The sequence below is a fragment of the Argiope bruennichi genome, chromosome 2 (assembly GCF_947563725.1).
Source record: "Argiope bruennichi chromosome 2, qqArgBrue1.1, whole genome shotgun sequence".
Lineage (NCBI taxonomy): Eukaryota > Metazoa > Arthropoda > Arachnida > Araneae > Araneidae > Argiope > Argiope bruennichi.
This window is the reverse complement of record NC_079152.1, coordinates 108606317-108619183: the sequence shown is the minus strand read 5'-3', so window position 1 is coordinate 108619183 and position 12867 is coordinate 108606317. Positions and strand designations below refer to the sequence as shown.

General features: G+C 26.1%; 1 protein-coding gene across 1 annotated transcript; it reads left to right on the top strand.

Annotated features, from left to right (window-relative positions):
- Positions 1–424: 424 nt before the first annotated feature.
- LOC129989414 (guided entry of tail-anchored proteins factor CAMLG-like) lies at positions 425–12867 on the top strand. Its single transcript, XM_056097943.1, has 4 exons — positions 425–652; positions 6164–6621; positions 8715–8780; positions 12629–12867. The coding sequence occupies exons 1-4, from the start codon at positions 544–546 to the stop codon at positions 12809–12811; spliced, it is 816 nt and encodes a 271-aa protein (XP_055953918.1). The 5' UTR covers positions 425–543; the 3' UTR covers positions 12812–12867.

Here is a 12867-nt window from a genome sequence, read left to right as displayed (position 1 = left end):
TAGAATATAAATAAATGAAAGTTTAAATTATTCCACATTTTCTGATTTTTCATAATTTGGTATCTTGCAATTGATACGCCTTGCATCATTCCAGTGTAGTGTTAAAATCCCTCATGAAAAATAAATATTTATATTCAAATAATTTTAAATTTTATGAAAATTAAATCACAGATTAGGGTTTTTTAAATATTTGATTATAATATTTTAATATGAAAAAGGCTTCTATTTCACAGATCAGTGGTGCATTTTCGCTCTTTTTCCGACAAGCACAAGCATTCTTATCCCAAATTTCTCTATAGTGATTTTGATATAAAATTTATTTATTTATTTATTGTAATATTCTACTAGCATCGAATTTTGCTGATTTGATTTTAGTAAAAAAAAAATCACATTTCTGATGGAGAGTTAATAATCATTCGTAATTTACGCTGGCAAAATACGCTATTACCCGAGCGTTAACTGGAGTGGATATCTCTTCCATTCTCAATTCTCACATACATACATGCCGTTTGTAATAAATTCCCATACATTCACACATAAACAATGGCAGATGATATCGCTCGTCGTAGAGAAATCCGTAGACGAAAAATTCTTGAAAGTTCAGAAGCAAGAATAAAAAAGATCTTTAATGTTAATACGAATGAGACTTTAGGTTTGTTCAAATATAATAATACTTTCATTAAAATTTTTTGATCTACTCTAATTTTTTTTCGGTGGAACACGATTTTCCTTATGTGATAGATCATTTCCATTTTTTATTACTGGAAGTTAATTTTCACAATCTTAATTTCTATTATAGCCAGATTAGTTAGTTTCAATATAGTTAAATTTTTCTTTTATCCTATTCTGATGAATAATTTTTATAAAGATAAAATCTTTGTCACTTTAAAGAAAATAAATGCATATAAATTGCATCTTAATAATTCAGTTATTAGAATAGTTTATTTACAGTTATTGCAAAATATCTGCTGTTGAATTATTAATTGTTCATTATAACAGACTTCACTTTGAAAAATTCAGTTACATACTTCAATCAGTTAACTTATTATTTATTTATATATACTCAGTATTCAAACTTTATGTGGTAAATTTAAATTCTACATATCCTCATTTATGAATATAAATAATGTTAGATTTTATTTCTGTAAGAATAATATTCTTAGAAATTTATTCAAATTTATCATTAGTGAATTATGACATGTTTGAAATTATATGAAGTGTGGCATGTATGAATCACGAATTTTCTTCCATCTGTATAGTTAATTTTTAGTTGTTTACAAGCAATATTGGGATATATGTAACATTTTTAATTACTTTTTGATTTATGATAAAATATTATTTGCATTTCACAAATTGTCATTTTCAATTCTAAATATGAAGCATTTAGGAAAAAATCTAGCCCTCATTAGGAATTCAGCCAAATTTTTTCTGCATTTTAGAATAATTATTTAAAGTTTTCTTAGAATAAATATTTTTGAGTTATAGAATCAATGTTTGTTTGTTTCATCTTTTTTTGCCATAGTAGTTTATTTGTTTTACTATGGTTTAAGTACAATAAATATGTAAAATAGTTTATATTTATACCTTAATTTTTTTATATTATAAAATTATGAAACCCTAATTTAAAACTAGAAATGTAATTCAAAAATTTTCTGAGAAATTTTTGAAAGAGTGGAATTTTAATTCTCATACATGCTATCTGTATCACAAAAGCTTAGAAATTGACAGTACATTTTTATAATAACAATCTTTAGTCTCATTTGGCAGCTTTAGAATTGCATCAAAGTCGAGCAGTGATTTCTAATTTTTCTCAAGCTAATAAATAATAGCTATAATTTTTCATATTTCCTAAAACTATTAATAATCATTGTGAAAAAAAAAATCTTTTTTTGCTGTATTTCATGTCAAAAGTAATCTGACATCAAACACCTGATAATCATGTAATTAAATCTAAAAGCATTTAATAAAGCTGCTGATGTTTCAGCGATATTTTCACTATGATCTTATGATATATTGTTGTTGATTGATGTTTGAATCTCAGAGACTGTTATAATAAGAAATAACAAATTAGTTATGTTGTTTAATTACTTTTTATGTAGCAAATGTGCTATTGAAAAATATTGTGATCATAAATTAAAATTTACTGCATTGTGGCAGATTGAATATTGATTATTTTTATATATCATAGATTATATAATTAGTAATAAAAACCAAGTTCATAGGGAAAAAAGTATCAAAATTAAACCAAATAAAATAAGAATCTGGTGGTGTATCTCTTGGGCCTAATTTCAGGGGATTTTCGGGTCACGAGAAGTCAATATTGTTGGACAATTTTAGTCTGAATTCTTCACAAAAAAAAATCCCTTATTTTGAATCCCTGCCTGAGGGTGACCCTTGAGGTAGTCTTCAGGCCGGATTCTTATTTTATTTGGCTTGATTTTGATACTTTTTTTCTATTAACTTGGTTTTTATTACTTATTGTCTAAATTCATCTGTGTTTTAGCAGTAGCTGCATTTGTGCTCTCTAAATATAATGGTGCTTTTTCTGTTCTTTTTTTTAGTTTTTAGTTCGATTCCAAAATAATTTTTTAGTTTCGATTCCGAAATAATTTTAATTTTAGATTGTTTCAATAATAGGTTTTAATTACATAATGCTTATATTTTTGGTTACTCATAGATTATTTATATATATATATATTCGCCTTAATCATCATTTATTAAAATCACTAATGCATATTATTCCTTCTGTTAGTGTAAGAATAGAAACTATATAAGAGTTGATTTATGTCTGTTTAATAGTCACTGTGTAAATAAATTTATATAGTTAATTAATTTATTCTGTCCTTGTCCTACATTTATCCTAAACATTTCTATTTCAATTCTTGCAATCTGAACTATATTCATATACAATTTTTACTTACTGTAAACAAATATTTATTGCAATCTTTTGTTTAATTTTACTGGAATACCTGTCTCTTTAATTTAGCTAAATAATCATTAATGAGAGTGACATCTGGAATAGTTTATAGATTAAAAACATATAAAGATATTAAATTATTGAAATTCAAAAGAAAACTTTTATTGATATTTGTAAGCATCGCTCTCATTCTGATAGTTAGAATTCTATAAATAACCTATTTTCTTTAAAAATCCTACTGTTGAAAGTGATGAACTGAATCAAATTTGATAGATTTGTCAGTTTTTCTCTCATGTATATTTAACTAGGCAATGAATCTTTTGATATAAAAATAAGGTGGAGGTTGTTGAAAAGTATTAGAAATAAATCATTGTTAGGTGATTGTAATTAAAAAATTATTTTTTCGCTTTCAAATAAATATGTAGCTAAAACAATTAAAATTTAAAGACGCTGGAAAAGAAGGAATAAGGTGTAGGCAACACCAAGGAATGAAACAAACAAATTTACAAAGAAAGATTTAAGTTGTTTAAATATATGTTGGTTTAAATCCACTGGTTGTTTATGTAAAAAAAAAGGTACTGTTAATTTATTAAAATAGATATTAGTGAGATAAATCTGTTGGGCCGAAAATGATTTTATCAAATTATATATATATGTTTTTTTTAATATTGCATTTATCGACATCAGTCATTTTTATAATTTATTCAGTATTATCAATTAGTCTGCAATATAATCATAAGAAGCAGGAAAGGATCACTATGTTCATTTTAAGCTCTTTTAATTGTATATATTTTTTGATTTTAATTTTTGTATTTTTCTAATGAAATAGTTTTAAAAAATAGAAAACTTTCATTTCCCTACTTCCAAATTGTATTAAAAGTAACTAAGTGCAAAGAAGCTTGCATTGATTCTGTTTTAAATTTCTTAACGTAGTTTTTGTTGACTTGGGAAACTATTTTAACTATCTGTGTTAATTTGTCCTTTCCATATTTTTCTTCACCATATTTTTCTTACTCAAACATGTTCTGTATATTTAATTTGTAAAGAATAAATTACAATTGTTCCAGGCATTAGAAAAGAAATGAATAAACTGCTGTTTTCCCCTCAGTTTTTATTTTTCAATTTATCTGCAATCAAATATGTATTATTAAACAATTCATTATCTGAAGATGGATAATTAATATATGAAAAGTAATTCATTTGCTGTATGAATAATTGAGAGAATTTCCTTTCTAATATTTGAAGGTCAAAAGAATATCACTTAATAAACATAGCATCATAGAATTTTCTCTTATTTCTAAAAGTTTTAATTATGTCATTGCTGATTTTACTTTGAATATCTTGGAATTTGTATTCAGCATTGATATTTGTTTTCACTAAATACTTTTTACATGTGAGTTTATCTGATTATAAAGACAATCATAATTTAAAATTGAGTTGGAGTTTAAAAAATTACTACTGTTTTACTTTAACTCTTTTGATGTAATTTTTTAAAAAAATAAGTTATTTGTGGAATCTTGCCTTACATTTTTCTCTCATAGGCCATTTTCCTAATGAACTTTGTAATTTTTTTTTTTTTTCCATTTTACTCTTAATAGCATTAAAATTGTTTTCTGAAAAGCAGTTATCAACCAGTTAACCAGCACAATTTTAAAAGTTTATACTGTAAAATTGGTTTATAACAGTAAAGTGTAGAAGTCTAAAAAAATATTCTTATAGAAAAGTTATAATTTTAAATATTTTAAGTATTATTGCATCCAATGTTTATGTATGTGTGCAAATGTTAATATATTAATTTTAATATGTTAATTAATTTATCTTACAAATATTTGTTGATATAAAATTATATTTTTAGCATTTTAAGTTATTTAACCTTTTTAACAGCTTCAAAGTGGAAATTTTAGTTAAAATTTTTGCAAACGATAAAAGTATTTAAAAAAAGGGAGATAAGAGGATAGCCATCCATTTCTAGCTTAAAAATTATCTTTGCATAGCAAAGACATTTTTTTTTTTTTCCTCATAAATTGTTGGTCCACTAAAGGGCAAATTTTACATTCTTATCATATAAAGCAATCTTTGAGTAGTTTTATCAACATTGTCATTTACAAAACCTTCAAACCATTTTCCTTTGCCATTTACTTTACTTTTATTTGCAGTTTCTTCCATATTTTTTTTTACTTTTTTTTATATAAAGTGTTATTGTTGATTCAGAAATCTTACTTTTTTACAGCAGCATCAACTTTCTTTATTTCTTAATCAAAAATTTTGTATCTTTTTTTTTTTCCCTAATTTAAAAATTCTTGTATCTTTTCTTCTAATGCTTTATAGTGTGCCATCATAAATTCAAAGTTTTAAACTGTCAAAAATGAATTTGAAGGAGAGACTATCAGCCCAAAGTGCTGAGTACAATTGAACATGTGTGACAACAAGCTGTGACCCCCCCCCCTTTCCCATTTCCCTGTTATATCGCATTCAGGTTTGTGAGATGTTGTTTTCCAAAAAAAGAAAGAAAAAATGAAAATCAAGATTGTAATGCATACATTAGCAAAAAGAGCAAATTTTCTTTATGGATGGGTACTGTAATTTTTTTTTTAAATTATCACAAAATATGTTGAATTTATAGCAATTCTACTGAATCCAAAGGAAATGTCATATTAACCAAGTTTATTCTGCATAGCTATGGTTGCTCAGACACTTCAAAATAATGATGTAGAGTCATAAATGTTGCATTTAATTTCTTGACAAATAAAAATTGCTCACCTCTAATTCAAATTCGTACCATACTTTTTGCAGCATGTATAATTTTTGCAGTTTTTAATGTATGCTGTCTAAACATATATAATGATAAAAATGATAACTTTCTTGGTCCTTTCTGTTCTTTTAATTGTTTAATTTTCATTCTTTTAATTGAAGAATTTGTAATTACAGGCAGTTTTGATCCACTTAATTTCCTTTTAGCCTGACCTTGAATACTTGCTACATTAATGGCATTCTCACATGATTCATGTGATAAACCAGAATAACTGAATTTTCAAAGCTACTGTTCAGTACTCTGGCTAAAAGGAAATCTCAATCCTTAATTATGGCAAAATATGCATTAAGCAGGATGAATATAATTGTTTTTCCCAGTTCAGTACTATGTCTCTTTCACATGTATTTTGAAATAAAACTATAAATAATTAGTTGTGTATTTATTTTTTTACAAAATAATGATTATATTTATATATTACTTTTCTTCTATTTTAGAAAAAGACCCACTAAGACATGAAGATAGTGTTGCTAGTAATAGGAATTATGGTGAAATAAATCAAAGAAATTCCAGTCTTGAAGATGATGACTTTCCAGTTGGTGATTATGAATTTGCTTCTAGAGAAAAGCATACCACTGAAAATCAATCTAGTAAATGCACAAATAGACTACTAATTTGTGACTCTCAGTCTTCATCTTCTGCAAATGGAGACTTCTCTAGCTCATCTTCTTTTGAAAATTACATCTTTCCTAAAAAAGTATCTGCTGCTGAAACAAGATCATTCGGTAGAACTAGGTCAGATGTTCGACGTAACAGTAGTTGCACTCAAATAATGATGGAAACATTGCAGTTTTCTTCTTTCTCTTTGAAACTGTTGCGTGTATGGCTAGCTGTAGTTGCAGCTTTTGTTGTGAAAGCATACTTCTTATTGTCAAAGAATGTGCCAGTTTTCAAAGTAAATAACTTTATTTTATAGAAAGTTTTATTTTAGTTCTTTTATTCATGAATTTAATCTTATTTCATTTAGCTGTCTTCTACTTAAGTCATCAGAAATCATGATTGTAATGTTGCATTATGAAATTTAAGGAATTTATTAACTTATTGGAAATAGTTTACAATTTTATTCTATTTCTAAATTATAATATTGATTTATTTTAACTGTAAATGAAATACTGATTATCTAGACTAAAGGATCTAAAAGTAAGTAATGATTTGATGCTGAGAAGACTTTATACTGTTAAGATTGTATTTGATTTATACATAATAAATTGCAGCTCTGGACCTTTTCCTAGAGTTGGGGACAGCAGGATCATAAGCTGGTCTTTGTAGCAATTTGTTGCAAACCTGGGATATTATTTGGAAGCACTTAATTGATGTTCTTCAGATAAATTCCAAAACTGGTTAAATTTAGAGACTATTATGAAGTATTTTCCTTATACATATCGGGGGGGGGGGGGCATTAAGAATCTTCATCAGTTTTTTTGCTTTGAAAAACATGCAATTTTTTAATGTTATGGACAGAAGTGGCTTCCCATATTTGGGAACTGTACATCATGGCAAATCTTATAATTTCATTGTAGAGCAGAAGCTTGAGTCTGATTGATAGCTTACTCCATGGAGCAATTAAACTGTTGAGTTTAACACTCATTTATGTAACTTTGGTGAGGGCCACTTTAAAATGATTATTAAAAAATAATTTTGCATTTGAGCATACTCAGCAGTGTTTGTTTGTTTGTTTGTTTTTTTGTTTTGTTTTTTTTGTTAGTAAAACAAAGTATCTGCCTGACTGGCCATCACATTTCTGAAGAGTATGCTTGTGTAATATCTATTGCATGCTGGACAATGTACTCATTCATTATACCCATTGAGGTAGGTGAAATTGGTCACTGTCACTGAGGAAGCGCTTGATAGTGTGGTGGCTAGGAACTCTCGTTGCCCCTGACTTCAAAAGGTTGAGTGTAGGGAAAATCCTTCATGGTAACATCATTCTCATGGTGGCTATCCGACTTGTCCTTTTAGTATAGGTTCCTTAAAAGAACCAGTATGAATAGATATTTTGAATCTATATTAAAATGATTATGCGCCTGCAGAAATTTATATATTTAGGCAACTTCAAACAGCTTATCTTTAAAACAACTATATATATATGTCATTTAATATCACTTTGATTTATCAGTAAAATTTGCTGCTTATTCCAGAAGTAAATTTGCAGAGTTTTAAGTGATGTTGACACACACTGAATTTCATTGACCTGCTAAAAATGAGTGAAACTGTTTCCTTAAATGAAACTGAAACTTATAATTAATCAATGATTCTCTAAGCAAATATCGTTATTTTTGGAAATTTTTAGATAAACACTCTTGGAAATTTTTAGATAAACATTCTTGGAAATTTTTAGATTTAGATTAACAAACGCTCGCTAATTTTGAATTTACAATAAAATCCTAAGTGATGCATGACTGAAGTATTTTTAAAAAATCAAAATAACTAATTATTTGGATATTTGTGTAAAGGAATTAAAATCTTTCTTATAACTACAGAGAGTTCGACATAGTATATTGTTAATCATGATGAGAAAATGTGACTTTACTATTTGTTAAATTATCTATTTGAATTAATTCATGACAATGATTGCTTGCCTTTGTTATTAGAAGGTATTAGAGAATATTAAATTTTCTCTACTATAACGTTGGAATCAATTCTTCCTTATGCATATACTGAGAATAAAGCAGCATTTTTAAATAAATTTGTTTAAAAGTTATAAAGAGTATTTTGAATCATTTAATTTAATTTGACTATAAGTATCAATGAATATGAATGCATTGCTTTAAATTTATATATGATACACTTTTAAATAATTATTATTAAGTTTGTAGTTTATTGCAACAAATGTTGTACTGTATTATTGCTTTTGTAATAATAAAAATACAATAAATAATACAAATATTTTTTTTATTATTTTAGCTCTTAAAATTATTTATATTGAAGTTAATAATTTTGAATATTAAAATGATTGATGCTAATATTTTATTTTTTATCTTTTTAAAGACCATATTCATTCCATATGTGATGCTGGAGATAGCATTTTACTCATGGTCAAAGTTTGAACCTCAGGTATGAGTTTTTTGTTTTTAAACATAGAATCTAGATCAGAAATTCTTATTATAATTATCCAACAGATTAAATTAGAAAAGTTTGTAATCTTGAAAAATAAAGTTTTTAACTTCTTAAAAAATATATAGTTAGGCATAAAACATCTAATATATAATATCTCCTTTTTTTTCTATGCTTTTTTTTAAATCGTTTACAGGGTTAAAAGTCCTTAAAAGTTGCTTATTTTTTATGGCCCTTATATAAAAGTCTAAATGTGCTTTTTTTTTATTCAAGTTTGTATATTTTCATTTTGATGAGGGGGGGGGTTTCATCATGTTAGATCTGCCCAAGTATCCACTGTATTTTCTTTGCGGTATCAGATCTTTCAATGTTTAATGGATTTAATGAATCCAAAGATCAGTAAAAAAGATTTCATCTCAGTTTAGAGAAATTCTGGTTCTGGTAGAATGGGGAGAATATATTCATTTTATTTACTTTACTCTTCTCTCACCTCTTTTGCTGGCATAGATAAGGGGATTTTTTTTTTTTTTTTCATTTTATACATCATTTTATCTATTTGTATAAAACAAGTGTTGCTTTTTATCAGTAACTTCAGATTGTTGCTTTTCTTCACATGGTTACTTGTTGGAATGCATTTGTTAGTTATATTTCATCATTATCTAGTGACTTGTCATTAGTGAATTGTTTAACTATTTTTACTTCATTCATTGTGAACTTCCATAAGTGAATAAGCAAAATGAGTCAAAACTTCCAAATATTTAAAAAAAAAAATGTTTGTTACTCCAAAGTTTATTTTATATTATTTGTTACTCTTGCCGTAAGATTGAAAATAAATTACTCTTGATTCAATTGGCTAACCAAAAATTATGGAGCATAACTTTTTTTCCCTACTATACTTGAACACTGAAAATAAAAATCTGTGTATTCGTTGCATGCACAGCCTTTACCAAGGTCAGTAATTTTTATGCCAGAGGAAAGGGGATAATAAATACCCTTAATAGAGAATATGCAATGAAGAATTAGAGAGACATTTTGGGCTGGTTTCACATATGTTAGCGAGCGTATTAAGCCATTTCTTTTAATGTATCAGAGTGATGACCCATTTGTGCTGTTTTATGCATCTGATATGCATAAGTTAGTAAAACAACAATTGTATTTTTTAAATTTTTGAAAGAAAATTTCTAAGTTGAAATTATTTCTTGAGTAAATTACTAATGCAAGTACAATCTTTATAATATTGTATCTTGTTCCACAATTCATAAAGTGAATGCATGTATAAGAAAGAACAAATTATTGAAAGATTTACATTCTACAAAAGCAGGGTCTGATAAAATTATATGTCTTTCAAGAATGATTGTCAGTAACTTGTTTTTAAAATGTTGGAATGCATAATGAATAGATCTTCAATAAGATATCGGTAAGAAGTGTTTTGAATCATTAAAAAAATATTTTCTGTGTTGCACTTTCATCAGAAAAGATAAAAAGATATTATGACAATGCTAATCTCATGGAGTTTATAGATTTTTCTAGTCAAATCATCTTTACTTGTTTTTGAAAATAAGATAGTATAAGCTTTTTTTTTTTATCCTTTATTTAAGACCAAAAATTTAAAAAATTGTGGAGAATTCCAAAGATTATTTCCATTTTTTTCTCATGAACAAGCATCTGTTGAAAGAGATTTTGTCATTAATTAAAATATTGAAGTGGAAAATTTGAATGAAAAATATCATGTTTCACAATGTGTAGTCTATGACCACATAAAGCAATCTGGTAGAATCCATTCAGCAAATATTACTAGAGAATTCAGAATGTTAGCAACATCAGTCCATTCAAAATCTTGTTCTATTTTTTTGAAAAAACAAATAGCAAAAGAAACAGTTGTCAATGGCAACTGTTTTTTTCTTTTCGGCTTGATCTCTTAATGGAAAAAGGAGTTTCTCTTACAAAAGGAAATAGCTAAATTTGAATGTAAAGCTAATACACTTTTTTGACAAGTGAGAAATATTTCACTACTTAAAAAAATCTAATGAGTTGGGGAAAATTATTAATAAAAACATTGAATAAATTGAAAGTATTTAGAAAAATCTCTAAAAAGAAATAACTTTTTATTTACATATTTAATAAAAGTATAATTTTTTATATTCTAGATTTATTTACTTATATTCTTAACTTTTTTTCCAGGAATTGGAATGTTAATGAAGTAGCAATATAACCATTTTTTTCTCCATACTACTAATTGTAGTATAATTAAATAAGTTAAGATATTCGCTGAAAGTTTTTTAATAAGATTTTTCATACGAAACTTGCATTAAAAGAAAAACATTGTAAATAGCATAATTTCAGTGTTGGTGAAAAGTATTTAGAAATTTCTGGTAGTATTTTATGTTTATATTTGTATAAAACAAGACACTTATTTAATTAATGCCCAACTTGATATATTTCATTGAACTAATAATTCTATTATAAAAAAGGGTTATATTTTTTCTCTGAAGATATTTAAAAAGTACTTATAAATTGCTTATTTTTTAAAGATAAATTTAGTCTACACAACCTGTTTTATAATAGTATGTTATTTATCAGAAGTGCCTCAGTTCCCCTTCTTAAATTCAAGTGATAATACATATACACAAAAAACACAATACAAATTATTGCATAGTAAATTTTGTAAAAATTCATAATAAAGTGAATAAGATTTTATTTTTATTAAATAAAAAATTACCCTTCAATCATACTGAAGTGAAAATTCGGATTGACCTTTATACATGTTGAATGCACTTAACTGGTTGAAACCTTTTGATATCAAGAAATTATTTATGGAGAATAAGTTTGCTTCTATATACAATTTTGGCAAAAAACATGCTTTCTAAGTTAATCAATAAAAATTTCTTTTTTATATTTGACCATAACTTTTCTAAATGATTGAATGTTGTTAATATAAATAAAAGATTAATTTTTAAACTTCTAGTTGCCAATATATTAATGAGTTATTCTCTTGTTGGATGGTTGGTAATGATTTAAATATGTATTCTTATCTGGAGCATATCTGATTTATGGATGAGAAGGTATCTGAAACAATAACCAAATTCTTACTTCTCTCTTTGATACAGTAAGGGAGACACTTCTTTCTCAGCCTATCACTGATAGCAAGTTGTATCTTTTTTATAAAGGGTAAACGCATGAATTGCTTGAGAGGCTAATTTGCATTAAACACATTTCTTGTATCTGCAACTCAATCATGCAGTTCACCCTGCCTGACTACAACAGAATGGCTGTTTAATTATGTTTATATATCTGTCATCAAGTTGAAACCCTTCCTTTATAATAAATCTCTGAACTAGCTCTAAAAATATATTTAGGAAACTAAGCATTGTTATTTGGGAAAGTTAATATTTAGTTTATTTATAAAATTTCAAAAGCTATTTCATTTATAGTTATGCATTCCATCAAGAAAATACTATACATGACAAAAGGGGGGGGGAGAGTAATTAGAAAATTCAGTTTCTGAAAATTAAAATTTAAAATCTTATAGGATCAAATTGTTAAGTTAGGAAGAAAAAAATCTTAAGAATATTTCTCTAATTTTTTTAAGGTTTTTTTTTTTTTTTTTTTTTTTTTTGTATTTTTTAATGGTTCATTTGTAAAAAGCTCATTTCAGAATATCATATCTGCACTTATTTCTGCTTCAGTTTTATTAAATTAATTCATCAACTGTTTATTATGGCATTTTTTATTGTGTAGTGTTATTAAATCTATAAAGGTTTAATCAAACTAGAAACAGAATTCTTTAATAATTTAGTACTCGTTTCTCTAATTTTTTTTAATGCATTCCTTTTATCTAAAAATTTTAGCTGTGCTCAAGACCTTTGGCTTCTTCTATTATTTCTGGAGTACTGCTTATTTGTGGATTACCATCAACTGCTGTGTCTTCATTTAACTCAGCGTGGAATAGTTGTCAAAGTTTAATCATTGACTTATGTGTCTATCTATTTTCATTTGTAATTTTTCATCTTGTTTTTGAAACATGTATGTAAATTATTATGAAATCCAACTGTGTGTTGTCAAATAAATTTTGTATATCAATATTTTC